Here is a 16686-nt window from a genome sequence, read left to right as displayed (position 1 = left end):
GATAAACAAAAATGGATCCAAGTTATTTATCAATTATTTTGCTGGTAGTAGAATTTATGCTGAGGGCCTTCCACTTGCTATTGCCTGCTCAGTTGGCATTCTTACCACTCAGCAACTGGAAGTCTGGTTTTTTGCTGGTTATTTTTGAAGATGGAGTCTCTCAAACTTTCCTGCCTGAACTATAATCCTCCTATCATTTGCAGGAAGCAGCTTCCAGCAAAGCTAGAATGACAGATTCACACTCATCCAACTGTTTTGTTGAGTCTATTTTGCCCAGGTTATCCTTACTATGTCCTCTTAGTCTAAGCCTTCTACGAAATAGCCAGAATTATAAGCACTGAGCACCGGCACTGGTTTTAAAGTTTATTATTTTCTAAGTACTTTCAGAAAAAATGAGAGGGGTTTTCATAATCATTAAAATCAGAAAAAAGACCAGGTGCTAGTGGCTCATGCCTGTAATCCAGCCAGCCTGGGCCCAGAAATCAGTAAGACTCTTATCTTCAATTAACCACCAAAAAACCAAAAGTGGCACTGTGGCTTAAGTGGTAGAGCCTTGAGTAGAAGAGCTCAGGGACAGTGCCCAGGCCCAGAATTCAAGCCCCACAACTGACCTCCAAAAAAGCCCAAAACAAACAAAAAAAAAAACCCCTATGCACTTAAGTCGGGTGTTGGTAATTCATGCTTGTAATTCTAGGTACTCAGGAGGCTGAGATCTGAGGATAGAGGTTCAAAACCAGTCTGGGCACTAAAGTCAGTGAGACTCATCTCCAATTAACCACCAGAAACCAGAAGTGGTGCTGTGGCTCAACATGATAGAACTCAGGGACAACGCTCAGGCCCAGAGTTCAAAGCCCCATGACCAACAATAACTAACTAAAGTAATTTAAAAAAAAAATCTGAAAAAATACATATCTGACTCTGACTCCCCCCCCACCCTTTTTTTTTTTTGGCTAGTCCTGGGGCTTGAATGCAGGGCCTGGCTCTCTCCTTGAGCCTCTTTGTGCTCAAGGCTTGCGCTCCACCACTTGATCCACAGCACCATTTCCAGCTTTTTCTGTGTATGTGGTACTGAAGAATCAAACCCAGGTTCTCACGCATGCTAGGAAAGCACTCTACCACTAAGCCACATTCCCAGCCCCACATATCTAACTCTTTAATCTCATGCTTTTTTGCTGAGAAAGATAAGCCAGTGAGCCAGTTGCACAAGCACCAAGGCTGCTAATCAGACAATTCATTTATAAGATGGCCACTCAATCGAAGCCACAGACTGTACTCACTGATTACTATGTGGAAAATCCAGAAGATGAGTCATTGTCACAAACTGATGGTTGAGAGTTTTCAAAGGAGTAATTCTCTTATCTGCATCAATTGTTAGCATTTTTTTTAACAGATCAATGTATTCTCTTCGGTCAGCTTTCTCTGCCAGCATGTCTGTTCCCTCTAAGTCCGTAGACATATTGACCTTCCAAAAAAGATTCAGAAATATGTTATTTCTTCATTTAAGCTTAAATTGCAGATTTACTGTATCTGTTTTTTTCTCCAAAAGAAGGAAGTATTTTTTGGTCAGCATTTAAGCAAAGAAAATTCTTTTTTACAACAGTGTAATAATGTTCACAGGAGTAAACTCTATGTACACTAAGAGGTAGAATAAAGATAAAGAAATTCCTGTCATTACATAAATGTAACTTTCAGTTGCTGAAAACATTAGTGCAAAATGTTTAAACTGAATGTGAAACAGTGGGAAGTGTCTGATCTGAATGTGAAATATAAGTACTCTCATTAAACGTTAGCTCTTGGGCTGGAATGTAGCTCAGTGGCAAAGCACTTGCCTAGCAAGTGCAGTGTCCTAGGTTCCATACTCAGTATTGAAAAAAGAAAAGACAAACAACAACAGCTAGCTCTTAAGCACCTACCTATTTAATAGAGAAAAATGGGGCAAGAAGGAAACTTAATAAACAATGTTTTAAAATACTGACAGGGGGGGCCTCAGTACCACATACATAGCAAAAAGCTAGAAGTGGGCTGTGGCTCAAGTGGTAGAGTTCTGGCCTTGGTAACAGTACAAGGACAGTGCCCAGGCCCTGAGTTCAAGCTCCACGATTGGCAAAAAAAATAAAATAAAATAAAATAAAATACTGACAGGCAAGAGGATCAGCTAAACAAAAGCAAAATATAGACAAGTAAAATATAGACAAGTTGAGGGGCTGGAAGTTTGGCCTAGTGGTAGAGTGCTTGTCCTAGCATGCACAAAGACCTGGGTTTGATTCCTTGGTATCACATACACAGAAAAAGCCTGAAGTGATGCTGTGGCTAGAGAGCTAACCTTGAGGAAAGCGCAAGCACAGTGCTCAAGTCCCAGGACTGGCAAAACACACAGAAAAACAAACACAAACACACAAGTTGAACATCCTTTCATCTGAAATGCTTGAAGCCAGAGTACGTCAGATTTCAGAGCTTTTTGGATTTTAAAATATTGGCACAAGGGGCCAGGAGTGTGGCCTCATGGTAGAGTGCTTGCTTAGCATGCACAAAGCCCTGGGGTTCGATTCCTTGGTACCACATACTTGGACAAAGCCAGAAGTGGTGCTATGACTCAAGTAGTAGAGCCCTAGCCTTGAGAAAACCCAAGAACCGTGACCAGGCCCTGAGTTCAAGCCCCAAGCCTGTCAAAAACAATATACACACACACATACACACATATACACACACACACACACGCACGCACGCACGCACGCACGCACGCACAAGCACAGGAACAATGAAAGGGGTGACACTGGTAAGAATTACCATACTCATCACCTGGCTTATAGAATTTTAATTCTTTGTATATCTAAACAACAATAATAAAAGTACTGGCATAATTACCAACTGAATATAGATCTACAACTCCAATACCTCAAATATAAATGTTCCAAAATGTGGGAAGCCTTAAGTTTTATGTAGCACTAAAAATCATTTCAAATTTCTCAGCAGTCTTGGTTACAAGTACTAGGATTAGTGACATCTAACCTTTACTGTTAGGTTCAGGTGTTCTAATAGCACATGGCAGAATACCAACTGCGCTTTTTCTTTCAAACTGGTAAAAAAAAAAAAAAAAAAAACTAAAAAAAAGACAAGCTAAGTCAAAGAACCATATGAACGTCACACTTTATGAACCTGCCATTCTTACCTGAGCCATATCATCCAAGCAGTTAAAAATGTACTTCCGAGCTTCTTTTGATTTTATGCCAGTCTCCAATTCATGTTCTTCAGGTGTCTACAAAAAACGTATGTTATTTCTATATTTTAATCCAAGTTAAAGTTGGAACACAAAGAGATTAAGTGTTGTCACCTTGCCAACCAATGATGAATCAGATAACAACCAGAAACTCTTGTAGTCGACAGATGTGTCCACCTGGCCACCCCTTTCAACAGTGATACAAATATGCATGCAAGCCACGGTGCCATACAGATCCTAAAGCAAGTCAGGTTAAAAGGCACATTGCCATTTTTCCTCTCAGCGCTACTTTGGAGTCAACCGATAATGTCACTGCTAATCGCTCAACAGATTCAGAGGCAGAATGTCACAGCATTGATCAAATTAATCAGTGATTTCTCAAATGAAAGGAGGAAGCTCAAAAGTAAAAAGTAGGTACTTGCTACAAGAAAATATGTAAGGCCTAAATGTGGCAAGTAGAAAATTAGGGCCTTTTATCATGTTTACTATAAGAATATTCTAAAATAATCACTACTGAATTTCACTTAATTGTGAGCACTATCCTCCATTACCCATCCCATCCCCACCCCTGCAACTCTGATTCTAAACACATAAACTTCAGCTAACTGAGGCAGTACTTCATTATCTTGAGTGTTTGTTCTATTTTGTTTGTGCTGGTCCTGGGGCTTGAACTCAGGGCCTGGGCACCATCCTTGAGCTTTTTCTATTCAAGGTCACAGCTCTACTTAACAGCTTTATGATAATTGGAGGTAAGACTGTTATGGACTTTCATACCTGAATGGCTCCCAAAACTCAAATCTCAGCCTCCAGTGAAGTAGGATTACAGGTACGAAAGTCAACAATGTCTGGCTAACTACTTTTGTTTGGGGGGGGGGGGAGGGTCAGTCATGGAACTTGAACTCTGGGCCTGGGTGCTGTCCCTGAGCTCTTCAGCTCAAGGCTACTGCCATACACCTTGGGCCACAGCACCACTTCCAGTTTTGTAGGGATTACTTGGAGGTAAGAGTCTTCTGGTCTTTAGGGTCTTTAAAGTCCTTAGTACCCACGCTGGCTTTAAACAGCAATCCTCAAATCTCAGCCTCCTGAATAGTTAGGATTACAAGCATGAGCTACCATGCTGTGCCCGGCTTCTACCTTTTTTTTTTTTGGTTTTGTTTTGTTTTTTTGCCAGTCCTGGGCTTGAGCTCAGGGCATGAGCCCTGTCCTTGGACTTTCTCAAGGCCAGAGCTCTACCACTTGAGCTTCCACTTCCAGCTTTTTTCTATGTATGTGGTACCAAGGAATTGAACCCGGGTCTTCACGCATGCTAGGCAAGCACTCTACCACTAGGCCAAACTCCCGGCCCCAAAGAATACACTTTTTTTCTTTTTTGCCAGTCCTTGGCTTGGGCTTTCTCAAGGCTTAGCACTCTACCACTTGAGCCTCAGCACCACTTCCAGCTTTTTTCTATGTGTGTGATACCGAGGAATCGAACCCAGGTCTTCGTGCATGCTAGGCAAGCACTCTACCACTAGGCCAAACTCCTGGCCCCAAATGATCTTACTTTTTTTTTTTTTGCCAGTCCTGCGCTTAAGCTCAGGGCCTGAGCACTGTCCTTGGATTTTTCTCAAGGCTAGAGCTCTACCGCTTGAGCCTCAGCACCACTTCCAGCTTTTTCTAAGTATGTGGTACCAAGGAACCGAACCTGGGTCTTCGTGCATGCTAGGCAAGCACTCTACCACTAGGCCAAACTCCCGGCCCTACCTTGTTTTTTTTTTTTTTAACCAAGAATATGCTCAATGAATACAGTAAAGTAATTCTTTTATTTTTATTTACTTGTTTTTGGGTAGTCCCAAGGCTTAAGCTCAGGATCTGAACACTATCCTTGGGCTTTCTCAAGGCTAGAGCTCTACCACTTGAGCCACAGCACCACTTCCAAATTTTTCTATGCATGTGGTACCAAGGAATCGAACCCGGGTCTTTGTGCATGCTAGGCAAGAACTCTAGGACAAACTCCCAGCCCTTAGAGAAGTAATTCTTTAAACATACCTTCCTCTTCCTTTTACTCCTCCTCCTCCTCTTCCTCCTCATCAAGGATTTAACAACTAAAACCCAAATTAAAAACTGGGAATGGGGAGTACATAAATGGGCAGTGCAGTGGGAAGACAGACCTTCAGCCTCCACAGTGGGTATCCCAAGTTAGGATCTCTGTTAAAAAACCTGGTTGTTTTCGTTCCAGCACTGAGAAGATATTCAGCTGGCAGGCCTTGTGTTTGTGAAATGTAACGAATCTGAAATATCAAAAACATCAATCATCAATCAGGAATGAAAAGGAAAATAATAAAGTTATTAACTGATCCAAGTTAACCACCAGAAAACCAGAAGTGGAGCTGTGGCACAAAGTGGTAGAGTGCTAGCCTTGAACACAAAAGCTCAATGCCCAGACCCTGAGTTCAAGCCCCCAACTGAAAAAATAAAATGAAGTATTAACTAGCCAAAAGAAGGAAGGTGTTACAAAGAAATTATCTCTGATACACAGGACTGAAAAGTATCTGTAGGAGCTGGAAATATAGCTTAGAATGTAGCTGGGAATGTGTTAGCCTTGCATGCACGAAGCCATGTTCAATTCTTCAGTACCACAGAAACAGAAAAAACAAAACAAAACAAAAACAGAAGTGGCTCTGTGGCTCAAGTGCTAGCCTTGAGCAAAAACTCAGTGACAGTGTCCAGACCCTGAGTTCAAGCCCCAAGACTGGAGAAAGGAGGGGAGGGAAGGGGAAGGGAGGAATAAATCTGCAGGTAATTTTTTGTGAATTTATCCATAGGTAACATTCACATATTTATTCAGTGTCTTCAAAGGGAGGGTGGGGGGAAGAGGGGAAGGAGGGAGGGAAGGAGTAATTTGTGAATACTTTCATAAGTAACATTCACATATTTATTCAGTGACTTCTGTTAAGGAAGGCTGGTTTTGAGGTTTTATAGATTTGGGGGGAGCTGTACTAGGGTTTGAACTCAGGCCCTTATGCCTACTAGGCAGATGTTCTACCACATGAGCCATGGTCTTCTTCCCCAGCCCTTTTTTTCCTTCCTTCCTTCCTTCATTTTTGCCAGTCTTGAGACTTGAACTCAGGGCCTAGGCACTGTCACTGAGCTTTCTCAAGGCTAGCACTCTACCACTTCCAGCTTTTTCTGTGTATATGGTACCAAGGAATCGAAGCCAGGGCTTCATTCATGCTAGGCAAGCACTCTACCACTAGGACATACTCCTGGGTCCCTTTTTTGCTTAATTTTTGATACAAGATATCTGATTTATGCCAAGACTAGCCAGGACTCTGATCTTCCTGCATTAGCTGATGATATGAGCCAGCTTTTTATTGGTGAGATGCGATCCTATGAACTTTTTGCTCAGGTTAGACAAAACTTGTAATTCTCCCAATCTCAGCCTCCCTAGGATTGCAGCCATCACAGTCTTTTGAGTATAATCTTTTCTTTTTCTTAGGCTTCTGATAAAAATTTCAAAAGCTTTAGATTCTAGGAGATTCTAGGATAGATCAGAATAACTTCCAATAAACATTCTTATAATTATATCTTCCTCCTGAGTAGCTAGGGTTACAGGCATGAGCCACCAAGCACCCAGTTCTTTTTTTTCCCCTGTCAGTCATGGGGCTTTAACTCGGGGCCTGGGCACTGTCCCTGAGCTAATCTTCAGCTCGAGGCTAGTGCTCTAGCACTTGAGCCACAGTGCCACTTTTGGTTTTCTGGTGGTTAACTGGAGATGAGACTCTCATGGACTTTCGTGCCTGGGGTTGGATTTGAACCTCGATCCTCAGATCTCAGCCTCCTTAGTAGCCAGGATTGCAGGCGTGAGCCACCGGGTAAAGAGGCAGGCAAAATGGCTCATGCCTGTAATCCTAGCTACTCAGGAGACTGAGATCTGAGGGTCACAGTCTAAAGCCAGTTGGGGGCACTAGAGTCTGTGAGACTCTCATCTCCAATTAACCACTAGAAAACCAGAAGTGGTGTTGTGGCTCAATAGGTAAGACAATAGCCTGGAGCTGAATAGCTCAGGAACAATGCCCAGGCCTCACCACCATAAAACAAAAAAAAAACAACAACAACAAAAAACATAGTTCCTGTGTTCATATAGCTTTTGTTGTAGCAAAGGAGAAAGATAATGGATAATTCAAACTGAGTTAGCATTTTAGGTTTTTATAACTGATTATGTTTCATGATAGTAAATATAAAACAGACTTATCTATGTATATTTGTGCATTTATGACATACCTAATTTTTCTAAGTATTTCAAGGCTGTGAAGTTAATCAGTATTTTTCAAATCATTGCAAATCTTTAAAAAAAAAAAAAAAAAAAAGGCCAGGAGCATGGCCTAGTGGTAGCATGCTCTCCTAGCATCTACAAAGCCCTGGGTTCAATCCTCCGGAACCACATACACAGAAAAAGCCAGAAGTAGTACTGTGACTCAAGTGGCAAAGCAGTAGCCTTGAGCAAAAAGTGTCAAAGGCCCAGGACTGGCAAAAAAAAAATTTTTTTAAAGCATCTATTCAGACCCACACACTTTAATTAATACCACATTGTTCAAGGGGTCATTACTTGTGCTTTCTACTTCTATTCAAACACACACTCTTACCTGATCATATTCTGAAGCACCAGGATAAAGAGGCCATCCCAGAAACAGCTCAGCTATTACACAGCCCAGTGACCACATATCAATAGCTTCACAAAACGGCAATCCAAGAATAATTTCAGGGGCTCTAGCAAAAGCAAAAGTATCAGGTGAAAAAAAAATTATTATTTGAGGAAATTACCTATCTTGACTAAATTCTATCACAGTACTAATTAAAGTTACATTTACTTACTAAAATTAAGGGGTCAGGATTGTGGCCTAGCAGTAGAGTACTTGCCTAGCATGCATGAAGACCTGGGTTTGATTCCTTGGTACCACATACATAGAAGACTAGAAATGGTACTGTGGCTCAAGTGGTAGAGTGCCAGCCCTAAGAGAGGTGAAGGACAGTGTCTAGGCCCTGAGTTCAAACCCCAGGACTGGCAAAAATAAATTAAGGTACATTTACTTAATAAAAGTGAGAATGATCTTTGGTATATAATAGTCACTCAAAATCCCTGGAGCTAGATGTGCTTTAAAACTCAAGATTTTGTTAATTATAGGGAAGTAATATACAATCGAAGTAAAGTTCAGGGAGATGGAGTTGTCCAATAATCAAACATTCACATTTTTTTTTTTTTTTTTTTTTTGCCAGTCCTGGGCTTGAGCTCAGGGCCTGAGTACTGTTCTTGGACTTTCTCAAGGCTAGAGCTCTACCACTTGAGCCTCAGCACCACTTCCGGCTTTTTTCTATGTATGTGGTACCGAGGAATCGAACCCGGGTCTTCGTGCATGCTAGGCAAGCACTTTAACCACTAGGCCAAACTCCCGGCCAAACATTCACATTTTTGAAACAGAACACTGATCAGGATTATTAATTAGATAAATAAAGACCTGAAGCTGGCCACCAGTGGCCCACTACCTATAATCTTAGCTATTCAGGAGGCTGAGATCTGAGGACTGAGGTTCAAATCTAGCCTAGACAGAAAAGTAGGCCCTATGAGACTTACTTCCAACTAACCACTCACAAGTGGAGCTGTGGTTCAAAGTGGTAGTGTGCTAGCCTTGAGCAAAAGAGTTCAGGGACAGCACCCAGGCCCTGAGTTCAAGCCCCACAGCTGACCAAAAAAAAAAAAAAAAGACCTGAAATAACCTTATAGTGGTTTAGGTCAGGTTACCAACAAGTAAGTACAATAAAGGTAGGAAGTATTTTTTAGTTTTGAGTGCTTTCTGAATATTGGACCATTCTAGGGATAAAGGGTCAGTCTTGGGATGGAAGCCAGGGTCTTATGCTTGGCAAGCACTGTACCATCTGAGCTATGTCCCTAGCTCTTTTTTGTCTTTTTCTGAGGCAAGGTCTTGCTAACTGCCCAGGTAGGCCTGAAACTAAACCATCTCCTTGCCTCTGTTCCCACGTAGCTGGGATTACAGATCCTTTGGAATTATCTTACAAATGTCGCCAGACGCATGCCTCACACCTGTAATCCTAACTACTCAGGAGGCTGAGATCTGAGGATGAAGGTTCAAAACCAGCCTGGGCACAAAAGGACTGAGATTCTGATCTCCAATTAACCTCTAGAAAATGGGAAGTGGGGCTTGGCTCAAGGGTAGGTTGGTAGCCTAGAGCTGAAGAGTTCAGGGACAGTACCCAGGCCAAGTTGAAGCCCCATGACACAACAACAACAACAACAATCAACTAAATGGTGTGGCCAAAATCCTTTGTGAGAAAAATGTTTCTGAAGACATAGTAGTTAATGACAGACTCTAAATCTAGCTTCTCTGGGTTTGAAATCCTAGTCCATCATGTAATAGCTGCAGGCATATAACTTTATCCCTCTGTGTCTCAGGTCCCTCCATCGATATAGTAAAGAGTACCTATCATCCAGAGTTGTTGTGAAATCTAAATAAATCAATATTTTAAAGCTTTTCAGTTACTGCACACAATATATACTATCTTTTTTATTTTTATTTTTTGGCCCATCATGCAGCTTGAACTCAGAGACTGGCCTTGAGCTTTTTTACTCAAAGCTAGCACTCTACCACTTTGAGCTATAACTCTACTTTGAGTGCTCTGGTAGTTGAAATTGGAGACATGAGTCTCATAGATTCATAGCCTGGGATGGCTTCCAGCTGTGCTCCTCAGATCTCAGCCCCTGAGTAGCTAGGATTACAGGCATGAGCCACCAGTACTCAGCAAGTATTTTAACCTTAGACATAATAACTATTATTACAATCATTATTATTTTTTAAATCTTGGAACTTTATGCTTTTATAAATGTTCATTTCCATCCAAGTAAAAAATATAATCCTGAGGAAATTAAAAGAAGATCCATAAATTAAAAGCCTTTTATATGTGAATACATCCAAAATAAATTATTCTCACTTATAAAGGATTGGCAAAGACAGACTAATTTGCCCAAAGTGAGTAAACTGCAGAGCAAGGACTGGAATTGGCAGTCTGACTCCAGAATTTCAGAATTAAGTGTATTAGACTGTCAATTAGTACAAGTTATATATGTAACTAATAAATCAAATAGGTATGTACAGTATATGTATACATGGGCTTTTATCAAAGTACAATTATCTTAAGAAAAAATAGGTTCAAAAGGAAATGGCAGGGGGTGAGGATACAGTTCAGTGGAATGAGTGCTTTATGAGCAGAGCCCTGGAATCTGACACCTGTTCAACAACAAAAACAAGGGAGGACAAGAAAGATATAAACAACACCAAAACCAATAATAATAAGTGTTTACTATGTGCTGTGCATTGTTCTAAGTCCTTTATAAATGTTAAGTTAAATGCTGCTTAATCATTACAATAATCTTTTAAAAATAGATATTATTGCTGGGGGCATGGCCCCAGGACTGGCAAAATAAATAAATAAAAGGTATTATTTGTATGTCATCAATTCTAAAATATATTTTTTTTAACCTTAACACTTCTGAAATTTTAAGATCCTTACAAATATGGTGTGTATGCATTTTTTGTGTATGCTTCCTGGGGGCTTGAACTCAGTGCCTGGGCACTGTCCATGAGCCTCTCTGTGTTCAAGGCTAGAGCTCTACCACTTGAGCTAAAGCATCACTTCCCACTTTTTCTGTGTATGTGGTATTGAGGAAATGAACCCAGGGCTTTTTTCATGGTAGGCAAGCACTCTACCACTAGGCCACACTCCTGACCCCATATATTTTTAATGGCAAAGCTTTTGTCTTTCTGAACTGAAATTCTTGTGTAAGATGATTTTAGTCAAATGGCAATGTTTTTATTTTCTTAAGGGTATATACTATTTTAGTAGCATCTTAGATTTTGAGACAAAATCATTATCTGCATGTCTCTATTTGACAGATAAATTACTTAGAGGTTAAATAACCTGGAAGCTACTCAACTATTAAAGCAGAGCCTAGGAAGTCTGGATGGAAAATCTCAATTTTACCATTTTCTCAAAATTTCCTTTCTTTCTTACAAGTCATGGAATTTGGATCTGTAGGGATACAGCCAGATTCCCTCATATAACAGGAGGAAAACTGGAAAAAACAGATCTCTTTATATAGAAACCACCTAAATGACTCAGAACAGATACAGAACCACTGCGTGGCACACCTCTGTTTCAAATAATAAATGTCTACTATACTGTGTGTATATGTATTTGGGACTGGGAGTTGAATGAATATGGAGAGACAAAATAAAATTTTTTCCTGTAGGGAGAAGGAGGGGGAAAGAAAGAGGTGAGTGAGAGAGGGAGAGGTGAGAGAGAGGAGGGAGAGGAGAGGTGAGAGGAGGGAGAGGTGAGAGAAGGGAGAGGGAGGAGGGAGGAGAGAGGAGAGAGAGGAGAGAGAGGAGAGGGGGAGAGGTGAGAGAGAGGAGGGGGAGAGGTGAGAAGGAGGAGGGAGGTGGGTGAGGGTAAGAGAGAGGGGAGAGGGGAGAGAAAAGAGAAGGGGGAGAAAAAAAGGAAGAGAAGGAAAAAGAGAGGGGAGAGAAAAGAAAGAAGGGAAGAAAAAGGAAAGAGAGAGCAGAAAAAAAAAGGAAAGAGAGGGGGGCTGGGAGTTTGGCCTAGTGGTAGAGTGCTTGCTTAGCACACAAGAAGACCCTGGTTCGATTCCTCGTTATTACATAGAAAAAAGCCAGAAGTGGTGCTGAGGCTCAACTGGTAGAGCTCTAGCCTTGAGAAAGTACAAGGATGGGGCACAGGCCCTGAGCTCAAACCCAGGACTGGCCGGGGGGAAAAAAAAAAAAAAAAAAAAGGAAAGAGAGGGGAAAGAAAGGAGGGAGAGGAGAGGAGGAAGGGAGGTGAGAGAGAAGGAGACAGAGGAGGGAGACAGTTTATAGCAGCCCACAGAAAATAGGGTAGATGAGGAACTCCAGAGGATGTATAAGTGAATCCTTACACTGAAATAACAGAAGAGCCAGGCTGTTCAAATTCATTCCACTTGACAATTAAGGGAGAATTAGTATTACCAGTGTGTTTTGTTTTGTTTGCCAGTCCTGGGGCTTGAACTCAGGACCTGAGTGAGCACTGTCATTAGGTTTTCTCAAGGCTAGAGCTCTATCACTTCTGGCTTTTTCTATGTATGTGGTACTGAGGAATCAATCAAACCCAGATCTTCATGCAAACTAGGCAAGCACTCTACCACTTGGCTAACCTCCCGGTCCAGTATCCCAGTTTTAACAGTATTTAATACAAACTATTATTTTGTTCACCTTCAAAAGTAATATTCCAGGCCAGTATGGGAGACTCATGTTTAGAATCCTACCTAGTCAGGAGGCTGAGAAGTGAGGATTGTGGTTCCAAGACAGCCTAGGCAGGAAAGTCCAAAAAGCAGGAACTGGGGCTGTGGCTAAAGTTGTAGAGTTCTAGCTTTGAGCAGAAAAACTTAGTGATAGCTTCCAGGCCCCTGACTTCAAGCCCCAGAACTGGCACAAACAAAAGCAAAAACAGATTGATGGGAATTGTTTTTCTTCTTTGTTTTCTTCTTGCTTCTGGAATGACAAAAGCTAAAGCCAGGCCCACACCTATAATACTAGCTACTCAGGAGGCTGAGATCTGAGGATTGCAGTTCGGAGTAAGCCTGTAAGACTTATATCTCCAATTAACAACCAGAAAACCAGAAGTGGTACTGAGCCAAAAAGAAAAATTAAAAAAGCATTTAACATATAATGAAGCTTCTCACGGGGTTCAAGAAGGCCTTTTCTTCTTTAGGGCCTGACTCTACGAACAAGAAGACTAAAGCTTCTTTCTCCCTTACTGAACATTCAAACATCATTTTGCAGGTTTACTTTTCAGAAGACTGAATGTTTTAAAATCTAAATTAAGATGTAAGTCGGTAGTGCAGAATTGGGACTCCATAATTTCTTAATTGCTCAACATAAATCTATGTAGGGGCTGGAGCTCAGCTCAGTGGTGGAGTGTATGATTTAGCACGCATGAGGTCTTAGACTTCATCATCAGTACTGGCACTTGCCAGGAAGGCTTTTTTTTTTTTTTTGGGGGGGGGGGTGTCAGTAATAGGACTTGAACTCTGGGCCTAGGCACTGACCCTGAGCTCTTCAACTCAAGGCCAGTGCTTCACCACTAGAGCCACAGCCACCAGGAGCCACACCCCTTCCAGTTTTCTGATGGTTGACTGTGTTAATTTTTTGCCAGTCCTGGGGCTTGAACTCAAGGCCTGGGCATTGGCCTTGGGCTTTCTCAAGGCTAGAGCTCTACCCTTTTGAGCCACAGCACCACTTTTTTGTGTATGTGGTACTGAGGACTCAAACCCAGGGTTTCGAGTATGCTAGGCGAGCACTCTACCACTAGAGACCACATTCTGGCCCTTTGGTGGTTAACTGGAGATAAGTCTCAAGGACTTTTGTGTCCAGACTAGCTTTGAACCTTGATCCTTCAGCCTCCTGAGTAGCTAAGATTACATGTGTGAGCCACCTGTGCTAGTTTAGGGCAGGTACTCATGATGCTGATACCTCCAGAGCTAATTTTTGCTCATTAATTTTGAGATAAGGTCTCACTCCCTGTCCAGGCATAGGCTTTCTCCATTGCTCAAATAACAGACAGGCACCACATCCAGCTCTTGGTTAAGAACAGATTTTGTGGAGTTTTCTGCCTGGGCTGACCTCAAACCACAATCCTCACAAACACCAGGAAAACAAAACAAAACAAAAATCCTAGTCTACTTCACCTGGACAAATTGAAGGTCCCTTTTTCACCTCTAGCATTCTAACTGGGAAGTAAAAAGATTATCTACTCAAACACAGGAAAGCAACTGCTAAAAAAAAAATCTGGCAGTATCCACTTCAGTAGGAAAATGCCATTACTTGCTATTTTGACCACTGTGAATCTCTTCTTTAAAGATACATCGCATCCTTAAAGAAAAACACTAAACAGGTTCTACTTGCTAGAGCTAAGTAGAAGAAACAGCCTGTTGCCTCTCAACCTTTATACTAAAAAGTTCCTACAGGAAATTAAGCTTTATTTATTTAAAACCCAGATGAAGTGAGGATTACTTACCAACAAATCATTCTCATTAACATTATTTCTCACTTCCCATCTCAAAGGTCATCAAATCTACTTACAAGACTGGAGACCTTGTATACATCTAAGTTCAACTTCCTGCATCAGTGGCCTTGATCAAACTGTAGTTTCCTTTTTTTTTTTTTGGCTAGTCCTGGGGCTTGAACTCAGGGCCTGAGTACTGTCCTTGAGCTTGTCCTCAAGACTAGTGCTCAATCACTTGAGCCACAGCGCCACTTCTGGCTATTTCTGTTTATGTGGTACTGAGGTACTGTTTATGAGGTACTTAGTGCATGCTAGGCAAGCCCTCTACTAGGCCATACTCCTAGTCCCTGAAATTATTCTCGTAGTTAGCAACTACATTGGATTTATAGGAAATTCTGTTGAAAAACTTAAATCTTTTGTGCCTGTAATCCTAGCTACTCTGGAGGCACCCAGGTCCTACAGGGTCTCCCTCCAAAAAAAATTATTGAGCTGATAGCTTAAATTAAAAAGATAAGGAAAAAAAATACAAAGACCAACAACCTAACACCAAAAAATATCCAAGTCAATTACACAGTAGAGAAAGCTAAACAGTCAGCAACTCTCAAATCTTTTAGCCTTTAAGTGGAAATTCCATCAAGAAATGATCTCATAAAAACATTTTGTATCTTTTTTGGTTCTCCCTTTTTCAGTCAAATTGTTCTATCTTTGAGGGCCCACAAAAACTTAAGAGATGATCTCATAAAAACATCTTGTATCTTTTTTGGTTCTTTTTTCAGTTTTAAATCCTGTTCTTATCTTTGAAGGCACACAAATAGTTAAAGAACACCTGCAGGCACTGAACAGATTCAAATAAGAGTTTAGTCCTCACAATTCAGTTATGACCTGCTTCTTAACTCCCAAGTACTCAGAGGAACTGAGTGCACCAGTAGAGTTTGGATATATTTGTACCATATGCTTAAAATTTGCTTAAAAGCAAATGTAGGAGCCTGCATCAGTGGCTCACACCTGTAACCCTAGCTGCTCAGGAGGTTGGGAGATCTGAGGATCATGGCTCAAAGCCAGACTGAGCAGGAAAGTCTAAGACTCTTATCTCTAATTAACCAACAAAAAACAGAAGTTGAGCTGTGGACTCAAATGGTAGAATGATATCCTTAAGCAAAAGAAGCTCAGGGACAGTATCAGATCATGAGGTCAAGCCCCAGGACACAGACACACAGACACACACATGCATGCACAAATGTAGAAATACAGATGTGTTTAACTGCTAGAGCATGAGCCTTGAGTGGAAAGTCTAACGAGAGCCCCTAATGCCCTGAGTTCCCATCCCAATACCAACACAAACTAAATAAACAAGAGGGATGTAGCTCAGGAGTGGAGTATTTGCCTAGCATGTGCAAAGCTCTGGGTTCTATCCCGTTTTATACAAACAAAACAAAAAGCATAACAAGAATAAATAAACAAGCAACTGAACACTCTGATCAAAAAGCATTGGAGACTTAGATGGCCTAGTTAAACTGTAACCACCTTGTAAAACCATTTGAAGTTCAGAAAATTTAAAAAGAAATGTACAGGATGCACATATATACATGTGTGAAAATGTCACAATAAAATCTCACACAGGTGGCACTGATCAAGATGCACTGTACTAACAACCTGACATGTGGAATTGCAATCTCTTTTCACAATTATTTTTTAAAAATGAATAAAACTAAGTATGCTTATTAAAAAAACACAAATTAATTGTAATTCAAATATCCTAGGACATACATGAATTAATTTTTAAAAGGTGAAAAACCTCAAAATTAGAGGCTGGGAATTTGACCTAGTGGAAGAGTGCTTGCCTAGCATGCATAAAGACCTAGGTTCGATTCCTCAGTACCACATACACAGAAAAGCTGTAAGTGGTGCTGTGGCTCAAGTAGTAGAGCGCTAGCCTTAAGGAAAAAGCCCAAGGGAAGGGTCCAGGCCCTGAGTTCAGGCCCCAGGACTGGCAAAGAAAAAAACAAAAACCAAAAAACTCAAAATTAGCCAAGGTTACCTAATGGCAAAATGAAACCAGAAACCCTAGGTTCTCAGTTTCAATACAAACAATATCAGTTTTAAAAAAGATTTTTTTTAAATGAATGAAAGCTGCCAGGTGTGGTGGCTCACACCTGTAATCCTACCTACTCAGGAGACTGAGATCTGAGGATCAAGGTTCAAAGCCAGCCCTGGCACAAAAGGACCCGAGACTCTTTATCTCCAATTAACCTCTAGAAAATAGGAAGTGGGGGCTTGGCTCAAGAGTAGGTTGGTAGCCTTGAACTGAAGAGCTCAGGGACAATGTCCAGGCCATAGATTCAATGTTAATCCTATCAAAATTCCATGCTTGTTACAAA

The 16686-nt window shown here is 41.1% G+C and overlaps 1 protein-coding gene across 5 annotated transcripts in view; it reads right to left on the bottom strand.

Moving 5' to 3' along the window:
- The window catches only part of Hipk1 (homeodomain interacting protein kinase 1), a 57148-nt gene that overhangs the window by 23439 nt on the left and 17023 nt on the right, over positions 1 to 16686 (bottom strand). For all 5 annotated transcript variants that reach the window (XM_090334068.1, XM_090334069.1, XM_090334067.1 and 2 more), the window contains 4 exons: positions 7843 to 7966; positions 5368 to 5487; positions 3170 to 3256; positions 1278 to 1462 (listed from right to left, as the gene is read on the bottom strand). In XM_090334068.1, the coding sequence (XP_090190194.1) occupies positions 1278 to 1462; positions 3170 to 3256; positions 5368 to 5487; positions 7843 to 7966 (516 nt within the window). The remainder of the gene's footprint in view (positions 1 to 1277; positions 1463 to 3169; positions 3257 to 5367; positions 5488 to 7842; positions 7967 to 16686) is intronic.

Source organism: Megascapheus bottae, chromosome 6 (genome assembly GCF_031878675.1).
Source record: "Megascapheus bottae isolate mThoBot1 chromosome 6, mThoBot2.hap1, whole genome shotgun sequence".
In the NCBI taxonomy this organism is placed as follows: domain Eukaryota; kingdom Metazoa; phylum Chordata; class Mammalia; order Rodentia; family Geomyidae; genus Megascapheus; species Megascapheus bottae.
The sequence above is the reverse complement of the archived record's forward strand: the minus strand, read 5'-3'. Positions and strand labels throughout refer to the sequence as shown.